We start from the raw sequence: 25,148 nt of genomic DNA, 5'->3' as shown, positions 1-25,148 counted from the left end.
GCAAACCCCTTACCTTCGGAATGTGGGCGAGGCAATGTCTGGGTATTTGGATCCTGGCTGCCTGAGTCCTGGTGTCCCACAGGCACTGGCGGAGGTTGGGCTGGATTTGGGGGAACTGGACAATGAAACACTCTCGGAATCAGATACCGCCACTTTCTCTTTTTCCTTGTCTGTCTGATTGATGGTGACGGGACTGGAGCGCCCTGAGCCAATCTTCGTGGGCTCTCTCAGTTTGGTGGTGGCAGCACCTGCAGACTTGCTGCTGACATTAGAGTCGATGCTGCTGGTGCTGGACCTGTGTCCACCTCTTCCAGGAATGCCGCTGGTGCTCGATTTTGAAGGGCGTGGCAAACTCCGATACTGCAGTGTGGTCTTCGAGTTAACATGTAATACACCATCATCCTGATTCTGTGATCCATCTAAGCTAGTTTTCCTCCCGGCATTTGACTTGCCACCAATGGCTGAGGATTTGGGCATCTTCCCCAGTGTCGCCGACCCACTTGTTATGGTTGCCCCACTTGTGGTGATTATAGTCGAAGATCCCACCCCAGCCTTCTTGAATCCAAAGGAGCCAGTAGCTGTTGACCGTCCAATGCCAGAGGGAGGCTTTTTTCCTTCATCGCCACTGCTTTTTCCTGCGTCTGATGGAGAGCGCTGTATAGAGGTGCCTTTGAGGGGAGTTTTCACTTTTTCAGAAGCCTTCGCATCATCTGTTTTTCCTAATTAAGAGTAGATTTTATTTAGACCTCTGTATTTATAGTTATAGTAACTTAATATCAAGTTATAATTACTACATGGTTGTATTTTGAGATATAAATGATATACAAGCAGATAAATTGCCATAAGAAAACGCACCAATTAATATCTAATATTGAACCAGGACTTAAGTCTATCTAGTCCTGGTTCAATATCTCATCTCTGTCAGTAGTCAATACCAGATGCAGTATATTAAAGATAAGCATCAGGTATTAAAAGACTGAAATTCTACTGAGGATTTCTAGCTACATATACATGATGTGGGCATAGCTCATGTGATTTGTAAGAAGAGCTTGAAGCTCAAACTATGATTTTTAGACAAAGTTTAATTTTTTTTTTTTGGTTAGTAATACAGTATATCGAAGAAATATGTGGAAATAAAATGTTAACAGCAATTAACAATTCAAAAATACATTATTTATCTTTGAAGAAATGAATTCGCCTTCATTCTTCAGTTTTGCTTTCATTGCATATGTTTTCATTCACTTATAGTTAATTTCATTGTGATGGTAAAAGTGCAAATAATTATGAATGAGTATTTACAATCTAATGATAATAATAAGTCATAATGCTCTTTATCCAGGTCAGTATTATGATTTAATTTTATTTGTCATATCCCTAGTATCTCTTCATGATTGTTATTTGTATGAGATTGTCCTCATTAGTACACACACATGCATCTTTCCAGATTACATTGCTATACAGTGCTATTATGAAATGTTAAAAATGTTTACAAATACGATTTAAAACAATCACTTTATTTTACCTTTACAAACACCTTTGCGGTGACAATCAAAATGGTCACGTCTCTCTGCATTCTTTAATTCTGATTTCTCGTAGAGTGCCTACACTAAGATCATAAGAACTTCTAAAGATAATTATAGTATTTCATTAATATATCAAGTTATTATAGCATGTTTGTAGCTCTATGGAGTAGTTCCTCTTGTGGTGTCAAACTGTCATGAAGAGGAAGACGTTTATTACATTTCTCTTATTCTATCCAACTCCATTACTGTAGAAATAGATATATATGTACATATACACACACAGTGCATTGTACACTCTCTCACACGTACATATCATATGTGCATATATAAATACATACATACACAGAGTATATGGATTTTTTCAAAATAAATAAAAACTTCAATTTTCTGCTGCACTGCTCTGTTCCAATGGAACAGAGGATTCCACCAACATGGGGAAATCCTTGGGTGGTACAGAGCAGCAATAGAGGTCCTTATGTCATCCTACTCCTAGTTACTAGTGCACAGGTGTAGCCAGGGCATATCTGAGTCCAGATGAACTCTAGCTGCTGGAATCGACCCAGAAGGGGCTGAAGATGGTGTAGATAAAAGCAGTCTTCAGGCTTCTCTAAATTTACACTCTGGGGCCAGACTGGCACTTGGCAGCCCCAGGGAATCAGGGACATGCAAATGTGGTTTGTAACCCATGCCAGACTTGGGCTGAAGGCTCCTCTGCTGGTTCATAAAATCTTTACCAATAACTTGTAAATGTTCTTAAAAGAAACATTTTTGACTAGACAGGTCCATGTGCTAAAAAATGTACTACAGAGAACAACCCGGCACTGGCAGAAGGATGGCTAGACAATCTAATAGAGGTCTTTTCCATCTTTACTTCCTATCATCTTATGATTTTTGGCTCCAAAATTAGATTGCCAAATCACTGACACTGGCTGCTGCTATTTTTAAGAGGCCTTTGGGGGGATGATATATCTCTGAACCTTTACAAAGTCAGCTAGTATTGTAGAAAAAGTTGCACACATTTTAAAAAGGAGAGAGAGAATTCTCTTAGCAGTAAGCTACACTATTTATAGCTGGAGCCTCATTTGACCCTTACACTTTGATTCAAAAATGTTCACTTTGGTTTATCTCACCTCAGTGTCAATGCATTTCCCCTATACTGTGTTGTTTTTGTTTTACACTCTCAACAGCTATTGGGGTAAGTCTTTCCGAGAACATAAAATAACAAAAAGAAAAACAGGAGGAAACAATACATTACAATTCCCTGATAAGAAATTATGTTACTCCTATGATAATAAAGCAAAATTCAGTCACACTTTATATTAAGGGTACCTCTATACAGGTTAATAAATGATTAATAGATATTTTAATAAATGGTTAATTAATTGTTGTAGAGACTAATGTTTAAAAAAGATGAACTCAAACTGGAACGGGTGCAGAGAAGGGCAACTAAGATGATCAGAGGAATGGAAAACCTGTCGTATGAAAAGAGATTAGAGGAGCTTGGGTTGTTTAGTCTGACAAAGCGAAGGCTGAGGGGGGATATGATTGCTATCTTCAAATATATCAGAGGGGTTAATACAAGGGAGGGAGAGGAATTATTCCAGCTTAGTACTAATGTGGACACGAGAACGAATGGATACAAAGTGGCCGGGGAGAAGTTCAGGCTTGAAATTAGACGAAGGTTTCTGACCATCAGAGGGGTGAAATATTGGAACGGCCTTCCGAGGGAAACGGTGGGGGCGACGGACCTGTCTGGTTTTAAGATTAAGTTGGATAAGTTTATGGAGGGAATGGTTTAATGGTAAAACATAGTAGCCAAGGAAAACCAAGCAATGGTACATGAATAGCATAATGGCCAACAAGGGTCAGGCTAGAGACTCTTGCCTATATGCTCGGGGTATTACTGATCGCCATATTTGGGGTCGGGAAGGAATTTTCCTCCAGGGTAGATTGGCTGAGCCTCTGGAGGTTTTTCGCCTTCCTCCGCAGCATGGGGCAGGGATCACTAGCAGGAGGGTCTCAGCCGATTGAAGTCACTAAAACACAGGATTGGGGACTTCAACGGCAGAGTCCAGGGAAGGGTCTTGCGGCCTGCAGCATGCAGGGGGTCAGACCAGATGATCATAATGGTCCCCTCTGACCTTAAACTCTATGAGTCTATGAGTCTATGAGGTGAGTCAATGGCTTATAACCACGGTTTATAACCATTTGTAACACCTTCTACTATCTGTGACATGCTTAAACATCTATTAATTATTATTAACCTGTTACAAACTCTTTTTTCTGAGCTATAATCCTACCAGGTGTCTTGAGAGCACTTGTCCCAGCTTTGTGTCTGGATGAGGTTGTTCCGACTTGTGCTGTCATGCCTCTCCTCCAGGATCCAGTCTGTGAAACAGACAGAGATGCTTTCTGACCTCCCTTCTCTGAGTCTTCAGACAGCCCTGAGGGAAGGCCCTTCCATTTCCCACTGCTGTCTACGTTGCTGTCAAAGTCCTCCTCTGGCTTCTTCAGTTCTTCAGTGCTGCCCCAGTTTTCACTGTCTGTTACGGACCGTTTCTCTGAATCAGTCTTTAGCTACAAGACATTTACATCACAGGAAATGGTAAGTTTCAGCTTCATTCAATATTTTCTCATTTCTTAAATCCAAGGAACAGAAGGCGAATAAAGCAAACTGATTTCTTTGTTTATATTATGAATGTTATTATGAAACCCAGTTTACTTCAGTTTTCATCTGTTACACCTTATTGTCCCTCCACTCCCTAGGGATTTCACAAACAAGTAATTGCTTTGGGAAAGTTTTATTTCACAAAACTCAAATAGGGGAATCGCCAATGTGCTACCAAAGTTTTCATGGACATATCTGTAATTCTTTATTCTGGCAAACCTTACATTGATTAAAATGGGAATATTGTCTGAATAACAGGTATGTGTCCCAGAAGATGGTGAGATAGAAAGACGGGACAAAATGGTAAATGGGTATTCTTATTTCCCTGCATCATTCTCCATGTTGCAATTCATGGGCTAAATTCTCTGCTGGCATAACCCCATTGAAGTCAACAGAGTTACACAGGCAGAGAATTTGCCTCCATACCTCAGTTAGCTGGCAAAGCAGCTACAGAATCACGTACTGCACCATTGCGGATGGGGAGAACATGAGGAGTGTTGAGGGGAAGATTTAAAATGAGGACCATGTGAGGGCATCCCTCTACCAGTACCCCTTAGCCCAGAACTGTGAAAGGAAGACATAAACACATGCTGTGGGCAAGCAGCACCTCTCCTTCCCCAGCCATGTGATCTTGGGAAAGGACACTGCAGGGAAGAGGCAGCTAGAGACCGCAGCCAGCACAGCAACTACGGAAGCAGCTCCAACCCCTACTTGCCCCTCCCTCGCAGTGTCTTCATCGCAGTCTCACTCCACACCTTCCCCTCACCTTCCTCCCCTCAGTTATTTCTCCTATTCTGTTCCCTTTACCCCTCTCTTTTCCCTTGTCTTTCCATTCAGCTAATCCTCTCCTAAATAACCCCTGCACCCCCAACAACAACAAAATGGTGGGACTAACACAACATTTAGTGTCATCACACTGTTTTCTCTGTTTGTGGGTTCTACCCCTTCTCCCCTGTGTCTGTCTTGAATATTTAGACTGTAACTCTTTGAGACAGGGATCATCTACTACTCTGTATTCGTACAATGCCTAGCACAATAGGACTCTGTTCTTGTATGGTCCCTAGACAATATTGTAATAAACAAGATTAATTATAATTGGATGGCAAAGTTGATGGAGTGTTCACCCCACACCAGCCCTGAAAGGGTTAAGGAAGCTGAGAAAGGGCCAATTAGTGTGATAGGCCACACCTGCAGAAGCAACCCTGGATTGGAAGATGAAGCTTTGCTGAACAGGTGTGAACGGGGATAATATAAAGCCAGGAAGGTGTCAACAGAAAGGGTGAGGGCTGGGGGGAGATGGAGAATTTTCTGACCCCAAATGATGTTATTCTGGAAACTGAAGAAGAATCTATTCTTGAGGAAGAATGGAAACAAAATAGGGGGGAAAGAGTAGAAGCAGAAGCAGATGATGATATCAGCAAAAAAAGCAAAGCTGAGGAAGGAAATAAACCAAATGGTTGTAAGTGTAAGATCCCTAGCCAAAGAAATAAGATTAGGTGATGCTAACCCTGTGAAAGTAGCGATTGGACTGAGAAAAAGCAGAGGGAATATTCTCACTTGGCCCCTCTCCCTGGCAGCTGGGCTGGGCAGGGAGCAGAGGGGCAATCCGCTGCCACTGCCTCCCAAGCTGGGCTCTCTCACAGATACCCACTGTGCTGCACAGAGGCAGAAACCCTGACTGGCCACCCTCAGTTGGCATGAGAAGTGACTCTGTCCCGCTCTCTCTGCTTCTCACCTGGGCCCGGCTGTCAGAGACACGGGCCAAGTAAGTCCGAAGCATGCTGGGGGAGGTGCAGCAGGAGAAGGACAGAACCCCCGCCCCCACTCCAGGGGCAGGTAACTCTGAATGGGAGAGTGCAGCAGTCCACAGAGCTGGGGGTTGCTGGGGAAGGTGCTGGCAGCAGGCTCCCTCTGCTCAGCTGGAGGTAGGAGCATTGGCCACGCCCCTCCCCTTGATGTCTATGAGGGTGCGGGAACTTCAAGAAGACACTGGTGCTATGAGTCTCCCTGAGCTGCCCCAGAGGCACATTGTCCCTGCTCCTGTGGCCCACCCCACCCCCAGAAGCTGGCAGGATTGGCTGCCCTGTCTCAAGAATGTGGGGCTGGAAGGTTCATCTCAGAGGTTACATGTGGGGCAGTCACATGGCCCCTACTTTACATTATGCTCGCCCAATATTGTCAGGCACAGGTTGTCTACGGCTGCGAGATGGTGATCTTTTAGTCGAATATAAAAATAAAGAACAAGCTGACAAACTGCTAAAAACTAAAATTTAGGGAAAGTTTAAGATAAGTTGCAGCTACCAAAGTATTTGACTGGAAAAAATCGGGTAATATATGGAGTGTCATTAGAGCTGACTAATGTTGAGATAACCATAAGCATAGGAGAAGATGAAGTGTTTAAGTCAATGACTATTAAACGAGGAGGAGAAAGCAAGCCATCAATAGCTGTACTGATTACATGTAAGGGAGGGACTCTACCTGAGAAAGTAACACTAAGGTTTCAGATATTAAAGAACCAAGCCATATATCGTCTCTGCCTTAAGGTGTTATAAGTGCCATCTGCAGCTTGTAAAGGGAAAACAAGATGTGATAAATGTAGGGGAGAGCACTCCTATGAAAATGGTATGGAAGGAACAGAGGTCAAATGTAGCAACTGCAGTGGTAACGACAGTCTGGCATAGAGAGAGTGTATCACGGCAAGGCAAGCTAAAGAGATACACAAGACAAAAATTGTTAATAACATATCTTATGCGGCAGCTGTAAGGAGACTCTCAAAGCATCGGGTGGAGAAGGACAAGACAATCAGCACAGGAAAACATGCAGACAGCCTCATTCTATAAAGAATATGACAAACACTGCAGAAGGTATAGGTGATGATCTACTACTGATGACGAAAATAAAGGTTTATTGTAGGGCTATCTATGATAACAAAATTAATTGTGATTAATCGCGCTGTTAAACAATAATAGAATACCATTTATTTAATATTTTCAGATGTTTTCTACCTTTTCAAATATATTGATTTCAATTACAACACAGAATACAAAGGGTACAGTGCTCACTTTATATTTATTTTTTATCACAAATATTTGCACTGTAAAAAACAAAAGAAACAGTATTTTTCAATTCACCTCATACAAGTACTCTAGTGCAATCTCTTTACCGTGAAAGTTGAACGTACAAATGTAGAATTAAGTATAAAAATAACTGCATTCAAAAATAAATAATATAAAACTTTAGAGCCTAAAAGTCCACTCCATCCTACTTCTTGTTCAGCCAATCACTCAGACAGACACGTTTGTGTACATTTGCAGGAGATAATGCTGCCCACTTCTTGTTAACAGTGTTACCCGAAAGTGAGAACAGGTGTTCGCATGGCACTGTTGTAGCCGGCGTCGAAAGATATTTATGTGCCAGATGTGCTAACGATTCATATGTCCCTTCGTGCTTCAACCACAATTCTAGATGACATATGTCCATGCTGATGACGGTTTCTGCTCAATAACGATCCAAACTAGTGCAGACCGACGCATGTTCATTTTCATCATCTGAGTCAGATGCCACCAACAGCAGATTGATTTTCTATTTTGGTGGTTCGGGTTCTGTAGTTTCTGCATCACAATATTGCTCTTTTAAGACTTCTGAAAGCATGCTCCACACCTCATCCCTCTCAGATTTTGGAAGGCACCTCAGATTCTTGAACCTTGGGTCTAGTGCTGTAGCTATCTTTAGAAATCTCACATTGGTACCTTCTCTGCATTTTGTCAAATCTGCAGTGAAAGTGTTCTTAAAATGAACAACATGTGCTGGGTCATCATCCAAGACTGCTATAACACAAAATATATGGCAGAATGCAGGTAAAACAGCAGGAGACATACAATTCTCCCCCAAGGAGTTCAGTCAGAAATTTAATTAACACATTATTTTTTTAACAAGCATCATCAGCATGGAAACATGTCCTCTGGAATGGTGGCTGAAGCATGAAGAGGCATACAAATGGTTCGCATATCTGGCATGTAAATACCTTGCAATGCTGGCTACAAAAGTGCCATGTGAACGCCTGTTCTCACTTTCAGGTGACATTGTAAATAAGAAGCAGGCAACATTTTCTCCAGCAAATGTACACAAATGTGTTTGTCTTAGCGATTGGCTGAACAAGAAGTAGGACTGAGTGGATTTTTAGGCGCTAAAATTTTATATTGTTTTGTTTTTGAGTGCAGTTATGAAACAACAACAAAAATCTACATTTATAAGTTGCACTTTCCTGATAAAGAGATTGCATGACAGTACTTATATGAGGTGAATTGAAAAAAACTATTTCTTTTGTTTATTATTTTTAAAGGGCAAATATTTATAATTAAAAATAATAATATAAAGTGAGCAGTGTACACTGTTTTCTGTGTTGCAACTGAACTCAATATATTTGAAAACATAGAAAAACATCTAAAATATTTAATACATTTCAATTGGTATTCTATTTTTTAACAGTGTGATTAAAACTGCGATTAATCATGATACATTTTTTTAATCATGATTAATTTTTTGAGTTAATCGCGTAAGTTAACTGTGGTTTATCAACAGCCAGCCCTAGTTTATTGCCTTTATGATAGAGCAGAAGTTCTCAAACTGTGCTCCACAGACCACCAGTTGTCCGCGAGCTCCATTCAGGTGGTCCGCAGATGGTTTCCTCTAAAGTGCGCACCTGTGCGGCCGCACACCAGAGAATGAAGGGCCATCCACCTAATTAGTGGAGCCGCGTGAGCGTGGCTCCACTAATTAGGACCCTGGACCCTAGAGAAGATGCACATGTAAGGTGAGGTGGTGGCCTTGGGGGGGGGATAGGGGGTTAGGTCGGGGGGGGGGGGGGGGTGAGAAGAGGGGGGGGGAATTTGGGATGTGCAGGGCTGCGGCGGCCAGAGAAAGAGGCAACTTTCCCCTGCTCCAGGGCTGTGGCTGCCGGGGAGAGATGGCCCTCCTTCCCAGCCTCAGCTCTGTGGCTGCTATGCCAGGGAGAGAGGGAGAGACCCCCTCTCCGTCCCAGCCCCAGCTCAGGGGCAGCGGAGGGGGTACGAGGAAGAGACCCCCCTCCTTTCCAGCCCCAGCTCGGGGCTGCCATCGCAGGGGAGAGAGGGCACATCCATCACATTAGAAAGGTAAGACTACTGATATTAAAATATGAGTTGTGTGCTTTTATTTGTAGAACAAAAAGACGTTAATTATTAAGTTTTTTATATATAGGGCTTTTATCCAAATTGCTTTACAATAGTCAGATAATGGTACAAACAACATTTGGAAAGATCATTAAGTGGTCTGCCGAGACCCTCAGCAATTTTCAAGTGGTCTGCGAAAAAAAAAGTTTGAGAACCACTGTGATAGAGGTGATAAATTGTACATCACAAACTGGGAAAAAAATCAGAAAAAAAATGAAAATTGTGGCTAGGGCAGTAGAAAACTACTTGTATATTAGCAACTTGTGAGTGGACAGTATTCATATAATTTTGAATGAAGTTACTGGTGAAATATGACTAGAATGGGGACCTTAATCTTTCGTTGGACTGCCACAGTCTGATAGCACATGGTCAAGAACTAAAAGAAAATATCCTGGAAATGAAAACTAAGCCAGATGTCATATCCATCCAGGAAATGATGGCTGGTTGAAAAGCTTGCTTTTATAATTGCAGGGTATACTGCCTTTAGGTAATACCGAAAACTAGGAAGAGGAGGAGCTGTTTCTACTTTCATAAGAGAAATATTAAATTGCATAGCAGCAGAGGATGAAGAAGTAAGCCTAGAATATAATGCTATTGAGATCCCAATGCAGAAGAGTAATATTTCTTTAAGGATTTATAATATCTATAATCCACGGGAGAAATTAGGAAGCTTGGAGATACAATAAATAGCATATATTATATGCGGTGATGTAAATTATCATAATAAATAGTGGATAACTGATTAAAATGGCACATGCTTAGAAAAGTTCATTGGTTGTTTTAAACGATGGCACACCAGCTAGATTTAATGCAGCAGATGGTAGTTTTTCCTGCTTAGACCTGGGAACTATAACAGCAGATATTTCAAGTAAATACAACTAGGAAATATATAAGGAATAAAGAATTGGAAGTGATCATTTCCCTATATTTATTACTTTTCAAGAGCAAGATCAGACTGAAGCTAACAGAAAATTACCCACCTGGAATTTTAAGAACACTGACTGGGAGCTATTTACAAATAAATGTACTGAATTTGTGAATAATCATTGTATGAGTAATGACAGAATTTCAATAATAATGTAACAAAGGGATCAATAGTAACAGCTACTGTAACCACACCTAGGATACTGATGTACCCAAAACTAAAAGCTCACTTCCATAGTGGAATGAAGAGTGGAAAATGGTAGTTAAAGAAAGGAACAAAGCCTATAATAAAGCACACCAAAAAAAAAAAAAAAAACAATGGATGGTGAAGCTCCAATGAAGTATAAAAGAAGTAAGGCAACAGCACAAAGTATTATTTTTAAAAAATCAAAGAAAGAGTGCTGGAGGATGTACTAAGGGTCGATAAACAAAGATACCAAGACATCAGAAATATACAGGCAAATTAGAAGAATGAATGGAATTGAGACTAAGAGTAGCCCTATCCCAGGTCTTATTGGGACTGACAACATAGTTAGAATTTCTAATAATGAGACTACAGATGTTTTGGCACAAGCTTTCTGAGGTGTCAGTAATGATGAAAACCAAAGTGAAGTTTTCCATCAGATTAAAAGATGTTTCTCATTGAAGAGAATCATGATCTATTATGTAGTTGGGGATTCCCTGCTGAAGGAAAAGGCCCAGACAAGGACCGTCAAATCGTGGAAGTAAATGCGTGGCTACACATGTGATGTTGGCAAGAGGGCTTTGGCTTCTTTGAAAATGAGCTGATGTTGCAGGACAGTGGATTACTGTGTGGGATGTCCTCCATCTATCAAACACTAAGAAGAGCAGCTTTGGACATTGTCTGGCTAACCTGATAAGGAGAACTTTAAACTAGGTCCTATGGAGGATGGTGACAAAAATCCAGCCAATGCACATTTAGGCTCAAGTAACGAAAAAAAGGGGAAGGGGCTAATTTCTGGAAAAGGGTCTAGAAATCACAACTGCATTAAAAGAGGAACAAGGAAAGCAACAGGGCAGTCTGCAAAATATCTTCGAGACCCGTATACAAATTCAAGGAGTATAGGGAACAAGCAGGATGAACTGGAAGTCATGGTATATGAAGAAAATTATGATTTAATTGGAAACACAGAGACTTGGTGGGACAACTCCCATGACTGGTGTACCAGCATTGAGGAATATAGCTTGTTCCGAAAGGACAGGAATGGGAAAAAAATAGAAGGTGTTGCACTGTACATCAAGAATGTATACATTTGCTCTAAGGTCCGAGAGTAAGTGAGTGACAGTCCTACTGAGAGTTTCTGGGTGAGGATAACAAGGAAAAAAGAACAGAAGCAATGTTATGGTGGGAGTCTATTAAAGATCACCAAATCAGGAAGAGAAAGTGGATGTTTCATTCTACAAGCAGGAAGCTTCTAGAGCAATGTGTAAAACATTAAATTTGCGAATACCTGGGGGATGAAGGGTAATCACTAGCAGCCAGCATGGATTTACTAAGAACATATCATGCCAAACCAGTCTGATTTCCTTCTTTGTCAGGGTAACTGATTTGGTGGATAGAGGGAATGTGGTGGACATCATATACCTGGACTTCAGCAAGGCTTTTGACACAGTCTCACATGCATTCTGATAAGTAAGCTAGAGAAATGTGGGCTCCACAGAACTATAATTAAGTGGATAAATAATTGGTTAAACAACCGTAAACGAAGAGTAACAGTTAATGGAATGATGTCGGATTTGAGGAGGTCTCAAATGTGGATCCACAAAGATCTGTTCTGGGTCTGATGTTGTTTAACATCTTTATTGATGACTTGGTTTTAGGTATAGAGACCATAACTGATCACATTTGCAGGTGACAAAAAATTGGGGGTGAGGGGATGCCAATACTTTGGAGGATAGAGCTAAAATTTGGAGGGATCTTGATAAATGAGAGAACTGGGCTATAGACAACAAAATGAAGTTCAACAGACAAATATAATGTGCTACACTTAGGGAAGCAAAACCAAATGCACAAATACAGAATGGGGATAACTGGCTTGGCAGCAGCACTGCTGAGAAAGATCTGGGACTTGTGGTGGATCACAACCTCAACATGAGTGAGCAATGTGATGTTGCTGCAAAAAAAGCAAATGCAACAGAGACATAACATGCAAGTCCTGGGAGATGATAGTACCGCTCAACTCAGCGCTGGTTAGGCCTCAGCTGGAGGACTGTGTCCGGTTTTCCGTATAGAAAGGATGTAGAGAAACTGGAAAGAATCAAGAGGTGAGCGACCAAGATGATCAAAGCGATGGAATGTAAGCCATATGACAAAGGCTGAAGGAACTGGGTATACTTAGTTTGGAAAACAGGAGATTAAGGGGGACATGATAGAGGTCTTTAGATACTTGAAAGGCTGCCATAAAAAAGATGAAGAAAAGTTATTCTCTTTTGCCACAGAGGGCAGGACAAGAGACAATGGGTTCAAACTACCGCATAGCAGATTTAGATTAAATCTCAGGAAAAAAAATTCCTAACTGTAAGAACAGTAGTACAATGGAACAGTCTGCCTAGGGAGGTAGTGGAAGCTTCTTCAGTGGAGGTTTTCAGAAGGAGGCTGGATAGACATCTGTCTTCGATGGTCTAGACGCAACAAATCCTACATCTTGGCAGGGGGCTAGACTAGATGATCCTTGTGATCCCTTCTAACTCTATGATTCTATGTTTCTAAACATGAAAATACTATACTGAATTAATGGTTTTGTATGCGAGAACTTGAGTAAGCTACTGATATCAGCAAAACTAGATCCCCAGGTAAAGGTAAGGTACATAACATAATGTTTAAATACGTCTGTGAAAGCAGTTTGAGAGTTCTCTTGGAACTATTTAACACTATATGGACAAAAGGACTTACACTGGTTGAATGGAAACATGAAGTAGTAATTGCAATAAAAAAAAAAAGGCAAATTATCCACAAAAGTGGATACCTATAGACCAATTGTCCTTACATCCTGTCTGCATAAAATGATGGAGAGAATAATGAATGAAAGATTGGTTGTTTGTTTGGAAAACAATGACATTACAGATAAGGCACAGAGTGGTTTTTAGGAGAGGAAGATGCACCAGTGATCACATTGCTAAATTAGAAACTGAAATATAAAAAAGGATGAGATACAAAGATTTCATGATAGCTGTCTTTCTAGATATTGAAAAGGTGTATGACATGCCATAGAGGGAAGGGTTATTGTACAAAGTACATGCACCAGGGATAAAGGGAAGAACATATGGGTGGATTAGAGAATTTTTGAGTAAAAGGACCATGCAGGTCAGAGTTGGGAAAGTTATGCTGAATAATATTAAAAATGGTACACCACAGGAAGTGTTATCAGCCAACCTTATTTAATATTATGCTAAATGATCTCCCAAAAAAAGAAGTGCTGGGTGTACGTGTCACTCTATTTGCAGATATTTGTGCTCTGTAGGTTAGGAGAAGGAATATAAAGGTGGCAGAAAAAAGAATCAACAAAATGTTACGCGAGACCTCTGATTGGGGAAATGCATGGGGTTTCAAGTTTTCCATTGCTAAATCCACAGGACTGATCTTTACAAAAAGGAAAATTATAAAGGAATGTTAACTGTATCTGTCTGGAGAACAAATAGATATAGTTAAAAGGTTAAAATTCTTAGGGGTAATATTTGATGCTAAATGACATTGGAAAGATCGTATAAACAATGTTAAAGATAAATGTAAAGAAAGGATTAACCTGCTTAAAAGTCTTGCTGGGACTACTTGCAGGGGGTGGGAGGGATGGATAGGAAAACATTGCTGATGGTAGACAGAGCCTTAATCAGACCAGTTATTGACTACAGCTGCTAAATTTTTGGGTCAGCATCACAATCAGAACTTAAAAAATTAGATTTAATACAAGCCCAGGCACTATGAATTGCGTGTGCTGTGTTTATTACAACATTTATATGCACTACAGATAGTTTCTAGTGAAATGCCAGTTACACTACGAATGAAACTACTGGATCTAACTTTCTGGGCCAAAGTTACTGGGAACTGCAATGATGAAAGTACCAAACAAACTTATGAGGATTGCTGGGAATTTGGTAGGCAAACTACAGCACACAAAGTTAGAATTCCACATACCATTTGAGTTAAAAGTGTGATGCAGCCGTTGAAAAACAAAGAAAAGTTGAATGAAGTCAACATTTTTAGTGATGGGAAAATTAGTTATGGATGGAAAGTCACATGTCCAGATGTGGAGTTAGATTAATTTTATAAATGTAAGGGTAAAAAAAGAGACAGTAGGGATTAAAAATGAAGTATACCAGTCTACAGATGAAAAGTGGAGTTGGTTTTGTCAAATATATACAGATGGGTCCAAAAAAGAAAAAGAAAAGCAGGAAGAATAGGGATGGCACATTATATACAAATATTGGGAATTAATACATCCAAAAGAATATCTGACTATGTAGCTGTAATGCTAGCATGAAATTGGATCTGGGATGTATACCCAGCAGAAGCAGCAGTCATTTTTTCACATTCAATCTCAGGCCTTATGGTGATAAAAAACGGATGTCTCAGTATGTAGAAGTGATTTAATCAATGAAGTTATATTTCTAATAACAGAGTTAGTACAGATGGGGATACATGTTGCATCAGCTTGGATCCCAGTGCTTTTTGGGATAACAGGGAACAAAATGGCAGACAAAGCAGCTAAAAACACTGTAAAAAATTGAAGGATTGATGCAGAGATACCCCTGAGTAAACAGGAATTCAAAAGCCTAGCAAAGACAAATTTAAAAGAGAAATGGCAATAAATAAATAAATAAATAAAATGGATTAATGAAAAAAGAGGAAGATCATGTTTTGAACTGTGCTCTAGATTTGAGGATTGCGACATATTTCAGGGCCTGGATAGAACTAATGAATGCTTCTGTTTAGGGTACTAACTGGCCATTTTGGCTTAAACAAAAAAAAATTTTTTAACAAAAAGACACACAGATGGAATATGGAAGAAAACCAGATCACCTCCTATGGGTATGTGGGGGCTTTGAGAAAGAAAGGGAAAAGCTTTTCGAGGAATTTAAACATCTTAAAGGGAAAAAGTTCATGATATGATATAGTAAAAACATCAAGGAAATGGAATATTATTTGAAAGATGCTGTTACATTACTTGAAAGATACAGGGCAGAGTGAGAGGCTATAAACTGCTAAGTATTGAGGAATTATAGTTGGTGGCAGCTACAGACTATTCAGGCAAGTCTGTTTCACCATAAAGAGAGAGCGAGAGAGAGAGAGAAAAGGGAGGGCATGGCAATGAGGAAGTCTCCAGCCAATCTCTGTGCATTAGAGAGGGAAGTAGGGAGCTGGGAAAAGAGTAGGATCCTGGGAGCCTGGCCCAAGGAAAGGGCATACCCAGAAAAGAGAAGAGTGAAGCAGAAAACCTCTGGGAAGCAGAATAGGAAGCAGTCCAGGGAGAAAGCAGCAAAGTTGGGCCTGAGCAGACATTGGCTGTGTGTTGTAGGGTCCCTAGGCTGGAACCTGGAGTAGGGAGCTGGTTTGGTTTCCCCATCAACCACTGACAGAGTGGCATTGCCTGGACAATGGGTGCAGTGAGACTCTATACCCTGACAGGGGAAACCACATAGTGACCTGGCTGGAGGGCCGAGTCATGAAGAGGAAGCTGTAGCTCCTGGAGTGACTGAGGGGCCACAGAGTGAGAGAAAGGACAATAGGTTGAGAAACTGCAAGGGAAGGTGTCAGACCTGTAAGAGAGCCAATTCCCAGAACAGCCAAGAGGAGACGCCACCTGCAATGAGTGAGTACCCTGTGACAGCATATAGTAATAATTAGCTGCTTTTGAAATGTATGGTATTTGAGGCATAAAAAAAATACAAGGTTTGACTATGTTTGCATTTGCTTTTGGCAGGAAAACAGATTTTGTACAAAGAAGATGGGAAAAGAACCCAAGCAAATATGCATCCAAATGCTGCAGAGTTCTTCAGCAGAGAGTTTTTGTTGATGATGATGTTACTGAGACTGTAATATTCCAAGAGCTTTTCTCAAAGACAAACTGTTAAAAACATGTAGAGATACATTTTTAAAGCAAATTGCATCATCTGCAAAAATGCTAAACAAAATCCTTTTCTTAAATTTTTTTTGCCAACCCTGCATCCATGAAGTGACTGTTAATCCTCTTTTATAAAAAAACAAAACAAAAACAAACAAACAACAACAACAACAAAAACGGGCCAATTTTCTCCCTATGCTGCAGTCCATTTATGCTACCTCCACGCGTGGTGTACACTGATTGCAGCAAGGAGCCCACCAACTCTTTGTTGCCAGGGGATGTTCCCCACTTGGAGTAGAACTGCCATAATAGATATCTGAACATAGCCTGTTTGAAAGAGGCAGGGGCGGCTCCCGGCACCAGCACACCAAGCGCGTGCCTGGGGTGGCAAGCCGCGGGAGGCGGCCCGCCGGTCGCTGTGGGGGCGGCCGTCAGGGAGCTTTCGGTGGCATGTCTACAGGAGGTCCGCTGGTCCTGCGGCTTCGGCAGCGGGTACACCGAAGCCATGGAACCGGCGGATCTCCCGCAGGCGCGCTGCCGAAAGCCGCCTGACTGCCGTGCTTGGGGCGGCAAAATACATAGAGCCGCCCCTGGAAAGAGGACTGTGTTAATGTGAACTAGTTATCTTCTTCCCTCCCAGACAGGTAAGCAGAGCTCCAGAGAAATTGGGTGTGGGGGGACCTGGGTGAGGGGAGGAGACAATGCCTGCGCAAATTACACCCATGGATGGCACGGGTTCCTGTGGTTACCGGATTTTTAGTGTCCGATCACCACTTTTAACCTGATACCTGGTAGTGTGTTCCTGCAGTACTGGCTTTGCCTTTCCTCCTGGCAGGAGCGCTCCACCAAGGCTGTGTGAGTAAACTCGCTACCCCTCCTCACCCAGCCTGGCCGTGCCCCCTGCCTGACCAGTAGGGCCTAAAAATAGGAGGGCCTAAGGCTATAGCCTTATTAGCCCATGGGTTAATCCGGCCCTGCTGGTGTACTATGCACTTGAAAGGGTATGGTAAGAGGCAGCAATGAAAAGCTACTTACCTGAGTGTGAGCGTTTTTTCTTGAAGAAGCAGTAATATTGGAATAAGAGCTGACAGATGAGGTCGTGTTCAGGTCATCCGTGCTGAGGTTATCAAGAGTGTCACTGAGGCCACTACTAACTGAGCTGCTGTCATCCCAGCTGTAGAAAAAGGATATCTATTTACTCACTGAAAGCCAACTGACAGGAAATGTCCTCAAAACAATAGTCTGTATAGTACCTTTTTTGCATAAGGTTTACACAATGAACATTAAGTAATATTTGCTAATGTACAATGCCCATTAGTTTTCAGACATTTCTAATTAATCACTCATTTTCAAATGTGTATTGGTAGCTGTTCAATTACTGAAAGACCAGGATGTCTTTTAAAAATGTAATATCAGCTCTGGGCAAGCACTAGTCTTAGTCATTAAAAGAGGTTGTTTCATGCTTCATTGCAATCACATTCAGCACACTGGCAGGGAAATCCATTAAAGCTACCTGTATTGGTAGCCAAAGCATTATTAACAGCTTGCAGTACCCTATGGATTTCCAGCCTACAGAAAAATAAAGGAAATATCTCTTCTCCAGCCTAATCAACTGTCAGTTAGGCAGCCAATATTTCAGTAGCTCTGTTTTCTTGTCTCAGCCTTTGTCTGGTGGGTGCTGTGTCATCAGAGCAAGATTCTTTGATCAAACATTAACTGGAGCTGGTTACTTAGAGAACAGAAGTTATACATTTCATAGAAACACAAACTATTGTTGCTATTGTCCGTTCTACTTCAGGAGATCTGGGCAGCGGGTATGGAAGAGGGCAATGACAGCTTTATGGCATATTCTCCTGCAAGCCCTATTTTGAACATGGAGGAGGTGGGACACAGGGAGTTAGAAAAACCCCATCCCCAACTTCCTTACAGAATTCAGAGGAAACTCAGTGAGGGGAACCGTAATGAGCTGGATTGGCGCTCCCCAGACACAAAGGAAGAGAGCGGCTCCACCCTGTCGTGGGTGGAGCCCTACCCCTAGCTCTGCCCCTGGGAACCAAGAGGCGGAGCCAGAAGTATAAAGGCGGGACCTGGAAGCTCGGTAGGGGCCCAGCCACTGGAGGGGACACACACATCCCCCGAGTATTTGTGCTGGGAAGTGGCCGCAGGCCCGCAGAGTGCAGACGACTGGCCCAGACCACCTGGACCCTGGACTGACTTGACCCCAGGGGAAGCAGACGACTGGCCCGGACCACCCGGCCTCACAGGAAGCAGACGAATGGCCCGGACTACCCAGACCCTGGGACGACCCGACCCTGCAGGAGACAGGCGGCTGGCCCAGACCGCCGGCTGGTCCAATCCCGACGGAGCTTCTGCTGACAATTGAGGCCCCCTGCCAATCACCTTACCTCACCAGACCAGCAGGTACCCCGGGAGTGGGAGTGTGGAAGTGGCCCAGGGGTAGTAGACCCCTGTCTGGCTGCAACGCTGGCAGAGGGTGAGTCAGCATGTTGCGGCTTGAATCCCCGCTGATGCGGTGGCAGACCCCTCTGCACCCTTAGGGCTCTGGGCCGGGACGCAGTGGAGTGGGAGGGCCTGTGTCCCCTGTGCCACCCAAGCACTGGGTGGCAGTTTCCCCCTCCCTCAGGCTAGCTGAAGGAAAGCCTGAGTTAACTGACTTTGTTTGCAGCACCACCTGAGTGCAGGTTGGAGCTGAGTGACTTTGTTTCCCGCCCTGCTCTGAACCAGAGCCTGGGCTCATTAACTGCGTGCATCCCCACCTGAGTGCAGGTTGGAGCTGAGAGACTTTGCTTAGTGCCCCTCTCTGAACCAGAGCCTAGGCTGATTGACTGTTTGCTGCCCAGCCTGAGTACAGGCCTAAGCATGAGACTCTTTGCTGCCCCGCCCCAACCAGGGACTGGGGATCTGTGTTTATTGTTCAGCCCTGACCACAGGCCATGAGCTCATATCTCCCATCGCCCCACTGATTCCCCACCTCAGGTGATCCCCGGAGATGTAGAGGGGCAGATTGGCCGCCCATAGGCCTGGAGGAGGAGGAGCCACTCCCTCAATGGACTACAGGAACCTTGCAGCATTTCCTGGCCCCTACTCCACCTGAGTATCTCTCTGTAGTGGTACAATCTGATCCTGATTGTTTTACATCCTATGGGGAAAAACTCACACAGGGCAGAATGGGGAAGTTAAGGAGATTAGGAGAAATTCAGATCTTCCAGGTGAATGTAAGCAAGTACAAAACTACCACAGAACAGAGAAAAGTAGTGCCTGCTACTACCTGAATTCCCAATAAACTATTTCATATTGCTGCTAGTATCATACTACCAAGAAAAGGACATGAAGTTACGTTTTGTATGCCTCCGTAAATGAGAGATTAGTAGTACTAGTTTGAGCAGACAGGCAATATGACAGGCTCTCTGCAGAGTTCAGCCAACAAACTTCCATCTTGGCCTGCAGTCCCCTTATTAATCTATGTCTGGATCATTCCCTCAGCAGTTTTATTCTTTAATATAGGAGCCTGCCAGTCCAGTGAGTGTGAAAAATTCAGTCTATCACTTAACGTTTAATATTGAAATTCAATTCACATCAAATACGCCCTAGCGATTTTATTATGTCAGGGGCCTATAGACTCCCAGAGTTGTACAAGGCAGATTCTGTAAGTCCTAGAGTTTGCATCCAAATATATTAAAAACTGGAGCGCCTAATAACAGGTTGAATAAAGCTGGGGACCTATACTCTTGCTAATATGAGAGCAGGAAAAACAATGGAAACATCTGAGAATCCTTGTTTTACATGTGCACCTACGGAGGGTTAAATCCACATACTCATTACAACATTGAAGGCTTTGGAATGTGACAGTAGCAGCTACAAATAATCTAGATGTTGAGGAGATCGGTATGAAGTGTGGCATGATCGGTCAGAAAGTTCAGTGCACTAGTCGGTATCCTAGCAACCTCCGAGACCATTACTTTGAATACTGCAACAGTAGAGACTCAATTTAGTATGTGACCTCCGTGGCAAAAGAAACTTATTTCAGAAGGGTGAGAACAGACTACAATACTGCACTTTCTGGTATTCAGTGTAAGGGCTACAAATAAATAGAGCTTCTGCACCATTGCCATGTCACAGACAGTAAACGTGATTTAAGAATGCAGTTTCATATCTGATTGATTCTAAAAACATGCTGCATAAACCCCACAGTGACAGGGAAAGGGCGAAGGAGGCTGTGTGTACTAAAGGAGACCCGCATGCTTTAAAAGGAGGAAACTGCTACCCATAAGGGGGAAGTGCTGAGAAGGCTTTGGCTCTTGAAGGAGCAGAAGGAACCCGATGCCAGAGACTTCCCCAGCTCTGTGAAGAGTCTGTGAAACCAGGGGCAAGCCCAACAGGGGGAGACTCCTTTAGCTACCTGTCCAGAAGGACTGCAGTAAAGCTGCTATGGAGGCACCCCTACAGTTAGGGGGTGCCACTGACCTTGTCTCTGTTTGTTGATTCCAAAAGGGGATTGTTCTCTGTTGAATTTGAACTTTTGCTGTTCCCCACCTGTGAACAAAGCAAGACGATCTGTAAAGGCAGTGCCCACTGCAAGAACTAAAAGGCTTGGGCCTGGAGTGGGCTGAGCCTGTGGTGGTAACGGAGCATGGCAAGGGACCCAGGGCCGGCTCCAGGGTTTTGGCCGCTCCAAGCAGCCAAACAAACAAAAAAAAACATAAAAAAAAAAGCCACGATAGCGATCTGTGGCGGCAATTTGGCGGGAAGCCCTTCGCTCCGAGCAGGAGTGAGGGACCGTCCACCGAATTGCCGTCGAACAGCTGAACGTGCCGTCCCTCTCCGAAGTGGCCGCCCCAAGCACCTGCTTGGTAAGCTGGTGCCTGGAGCCGGCCCTGAAGGGGCCCCAATCCAGCTAGAGAGATGCCCCAGAGAGACTCTTTTATACATGCCTTACTAGGAATTATATTCATTTCCACTAATCATTTATACCTACTGCCTTTTCACCCTTTTAGCATTGTCTAATGTGATAGATAGGGACCTTCACATCCTATAAAAGCCATTATTCAAATACTACTTGTAACATAGGCATATACTGTTTGCAGTACTGTCAAGCATGATAACTGGAAGTACCTTTAATTATAGTAAGATATTATCAAGGACAGTATGCCATGGCAAATACAATCAGAAGCAGGATGTGATATTGATGTATTGTATACTGTCACAGGCACCATGTTTGAGTATAAAATACTAAGAACAAAACACACCCGTTTTATTAAACCTGTCTTACAGTATTTCTCAGAGCTGGATAACTCGCAACAATATTTTTTCAATCTTTAACTTCACTTTTCTCTTGTCTTTACACCTTTAATCCTGAGTTGAGGATGTCGCCATAAACATTTCAGGAAGAAGGTTCAAATCCTCTAATTTATCTCAGTTTTAAAACTACGTAATTGAAGCATGTTCAGAAAATCTACCCACAGACAGTCTCTGTATTCTACAGCTCAAGTGCCTTGGCGGAATTAATCTTTCAGATAATGTTTTCACTCTCCTATGGCTTCTCGGTGATGTTTCACACTTGTCACGAAGACTCACTCAGTGGATTGGTAAGCTCTGGAAAAACTTCTGGCTGCCTTGGAAGATATGCAGAGAAATGCTTGACATCTACTCTACTGACCTTTCAGAGTTTTCACTACACATGGCTGGAATATTTCTCTGACCTCAGGTGGTCCAAATGTCTAGGAGCTCTTGAACAAAATTTCTGCCTATGCTCAGTCCCAATTATTTTATTTTATTTTTTGTTCCACTCATACCATCGTAGTTATTTGTTGGTATTGGGTTGTTTCAGCATCTTTCCTTTGGAATTTCTCCAAGTCTGGTTATTCACAGTATGCTCAAATTGAACTAGAAGCACACACAGAAGTGTCCTAAGTCTTCTTTCCATCCGAAATTCTGCTGAGGATAGTCCATTAAGCTAATTATCTTGAAAGATGTAATGCTTTGCATCGTACAGCAGATTCAGAAATATTAGAGATGGAAAAACCCTACAAACTAAGTCATGTAAGTCATCCTTCCTGGCAGTGGAAGATGGTTCTCTTGAGTGCATTTTAGTGCACTGTCCAGACTTTTACAATGTTCATGTAACTGCATCACTTCTCTTACTATAATACTACCATTCTTATTTCAGATTGTCAGACATTACATCCCTATCGGTAAGAAATAGATCTAGTATGGCTTCTCTAAGGCTTAGGTTATCTCATTTCTGGATAATTAAGTTGTCCTGTATGTAATTTAGGACTCTCACTGATGGTAAATTTTTAGCTGTAGCTATTATCTAGCAAACGTCTGAGTAAAGACCGTGGGCTTGGCTACACTTGTGAGTTATAGCGCAATAAAGGAGCCCCGGGCGCACTAGCTCACTACCCGTCCACAGTGGCAAAGCACGTAGAGTGCTCTGACTCTGCAGCTACAGCGCTGCTGGTACTCCACCTCGGTGAGAGGAATAAAGTTTGCTGCGCTTTGGCTACAATGCCTGGGCGTCATTGTGAACGAGGTGTTGCATTACTGTGCTCTGATTGGCCTCCGGAAACGTCCCCTTAAGTCAAGTGGCCACTCTTGTCATTGTTTTGAACTCCTGTAGGAATGCAGAAATGCCCTTCAAAGCTCAGTTTCTGACAGCCGGCATGCAAGCCGTTACTGTGGAATGCTGTGTGTGAGAGAGAGAGGCGGGGGGGAGGGGAGGAGGGAGAGGTCTGCTGCTGTCTGAACTTACAAGACAGCATGTTGACATGCTCTCAGCCCCCCAAAAACCCACTCTCTCTCCTCCCACATACACACACTGTCTGCAGTCACAGCCCCCTGCAGCTCCTAGTGGCCACAGTTCGCTGTTCCCATTTCACATATTGAGAATTCTTAGATTTTGACAGCTAAATTCCCCAAACATTCTGTATGCACTGGTAATGTTCCCACTTAGGGCTGAGTAAAATATTACCTGGAATGCAGCTCTGGACTACTGTGGGTCATGCTGGGTCCAGATCTGGGGCAGCTGAGCTGAGAGCAGAGAGACTCTCTGTCCTGTGCCCTCAGTGATCCACCTGATGGCCCAGGCAGCCTGGAGAATTAAGCTGCCTGATTTGAATGAAGTGCCCAATGGGGCAGTATGTGGCAGAAACTCAAACTGAAGATTGGCAGGGAGTGGGAGAGGGAATCTGGGATGGGGAGTTGTAGGGATACTGGCTGGGCAAGGAAACTGGGACTGCAGTTCAGAGGAGTAAACTTGAACTGGAAGCTAAAATGGGAGGGGGGGCTATAACTGGATGAACAAGAGAGACTGGGACTGAGAGCTGGGGAGGGAAATGAGGGGATTGGGAGAGAGTAGGTTGGGGGAGATTGTGATTGGATGTGGAGTCAGGGGAAGATTGGGATTGACGGGGCAAGGAGACTGGGACTGAGAACTAGTTGGGCATGGGGAAGGACAATTGGCAAGGCAGATTTGACAAAGTAGCAGGGTATGGGAGCAGAACTGGGAGTGGCAGGGCAAAGAAACTAGAACAGGAGCCACAAGGGATGGGGAACATTGACATTTGATGAGAAGCCCGAGAATTGAAATTGGGACTTGAAGCCAGCAGTGATGAGAAACAGATGGGGAGGTGTGTGACTTGAGGCCAGGGACAGGGAGAGAGAGAGTTCTGATGAGGAGCCAGAAGGGGGGAATTAGGCCCGGCTGGGCAAAGAAATTGTGGACAAAGAGCTGTGGGCCAGCCCCAGGTACTTGGAATGGCTGGGCAAGGAGACTGGGATTGAGAGTCTGGAGGGTGAGACTTAGACTTACTGGGCAAGGAGACTGTGATTGGCTAGTTGAGGAGAATGAGGCAGGGGTGAGGTGCCAGGAATGGGGAAGAGACAGGACTGGGACAGGGACAGGGTAGAGGGGACATGCTTCTGGGGAATGGTTAAAAGAGAGTGTGCCCCCTAGAACACAATCCTCTCTAGAGCCTGGAATGGAACCCAATATTTCCGAGTTGCCACCATTTTTCTGCCGTCTGCAAAGATCTGTAAAACCCAATAGCACAATGTGTCTCATCCCTCTTTACTGCTGCTCCATACAGAAGATAACAAAATACTACTGCTGTCAGTTACTCTGTTAGCTCAAGTGGCTGAAGTCTGTGTAGAGGAACTAAAGGTTCCAACCCTGATGATTACCAATGTGTTTTTTTCTTATTTTTTTCCCATTTGCTTTTTAGAAAAAACTAGAAAATTACACACAAAATAGCTATGTTAAAAAACATGAGTAAGGTTGCAAAGTCAAGCACTCAAAAATTAGCAAATGCCAGAATTAAGGTTGCCTGTGTAATCTTAATTTGCCCCCCATGCACATATGCATTGTCATATAGTCTTTAATTACATAATCATAACTATGATCCAGTCTTTAATTACAGTTTTTTCACAACTACCACTGCCTCATTCAGTGCACTGGATGGAATAGAGGTGGTGATGAATTGGGATTTTATTGTAAAGAACACTGTTTTATGAACCTCTGCTTCATTTATTACATAAGTTGGAAGGCAGGTAGTGAAAGAGGTAGGCGACTGCAGGAAAAGGAGTCTTCCTCCACAGCATGGGGCGGGGGTCGCTAGCTGCAGGATTCTCTGCGACTTGAAGTCTTTAAATCACAGGATTTGGGGACTTCAACAGCTGAATTAAGGGAAAGGGGGTGGGTCAGCTTTTGTGGCCTGCATCATGC

The 25,148-nt window shown here is 43.0% G+C and overlaps 1 protein-coding gene across 5 annotated transcripts in view; it reads right to left on the bottom strand.

The window, feature by feature from the left end:
- The window catches only part of NAV3 (neuron navigator 3), a 405,038-nt gene that overhangs the window by 67,605 nt on the left and 312,285 nt on the right, over nucleotides 1–25,148 (bottom strand). For 4 of the 5 annotated variants that reach the window (XM_034771960.1, XM_034771981.1, XM_034771991.1 and 1 more), the window contains 4 exons: nucleotides 20,891–20,959; nucleotides 17,441–17,579; nucleotides 3,824–4,100; nucleotides 14–719 (listed from right to left, as the gene is read on the bottom strand). In XM_034771960.1, coding sequence (XP_034627851.1) covers nucleotides 14–719; nucleotides 3,824–4,100; nucleotides 17,441–17,579; nucleotides 20,891–20,959 — 1,191 coding nt within the window. The remainder of the gene's footprint in view (nucleotides 1–13; nucleotides 720–3,823; nucleotides 4,101–17,440; nucleotides 17,580–20,890; nucleotides 20,960–25,148) is intronic. The other variant, XM_034771971.1, reaches the window with a different exon arrangement.

Source organism: Trachemys scripta, chromosome 1 (genome assembly GCF_013100865.1).
Source record: "Trachemys scripta elegans isolate TJP31775 chromosome 1, CAS_Tse_1.0, whole genome shotgun sequence".
In the NCBI taxonomy this organism is placed as follows: Eukaryota; Metazoa; Chordata; order Testudines; family Emydidae; genus Trachemys; species Trachemys scripta.
This window is presented reverse-complemented; position numbering and strand designations above follow the sequence as displayed.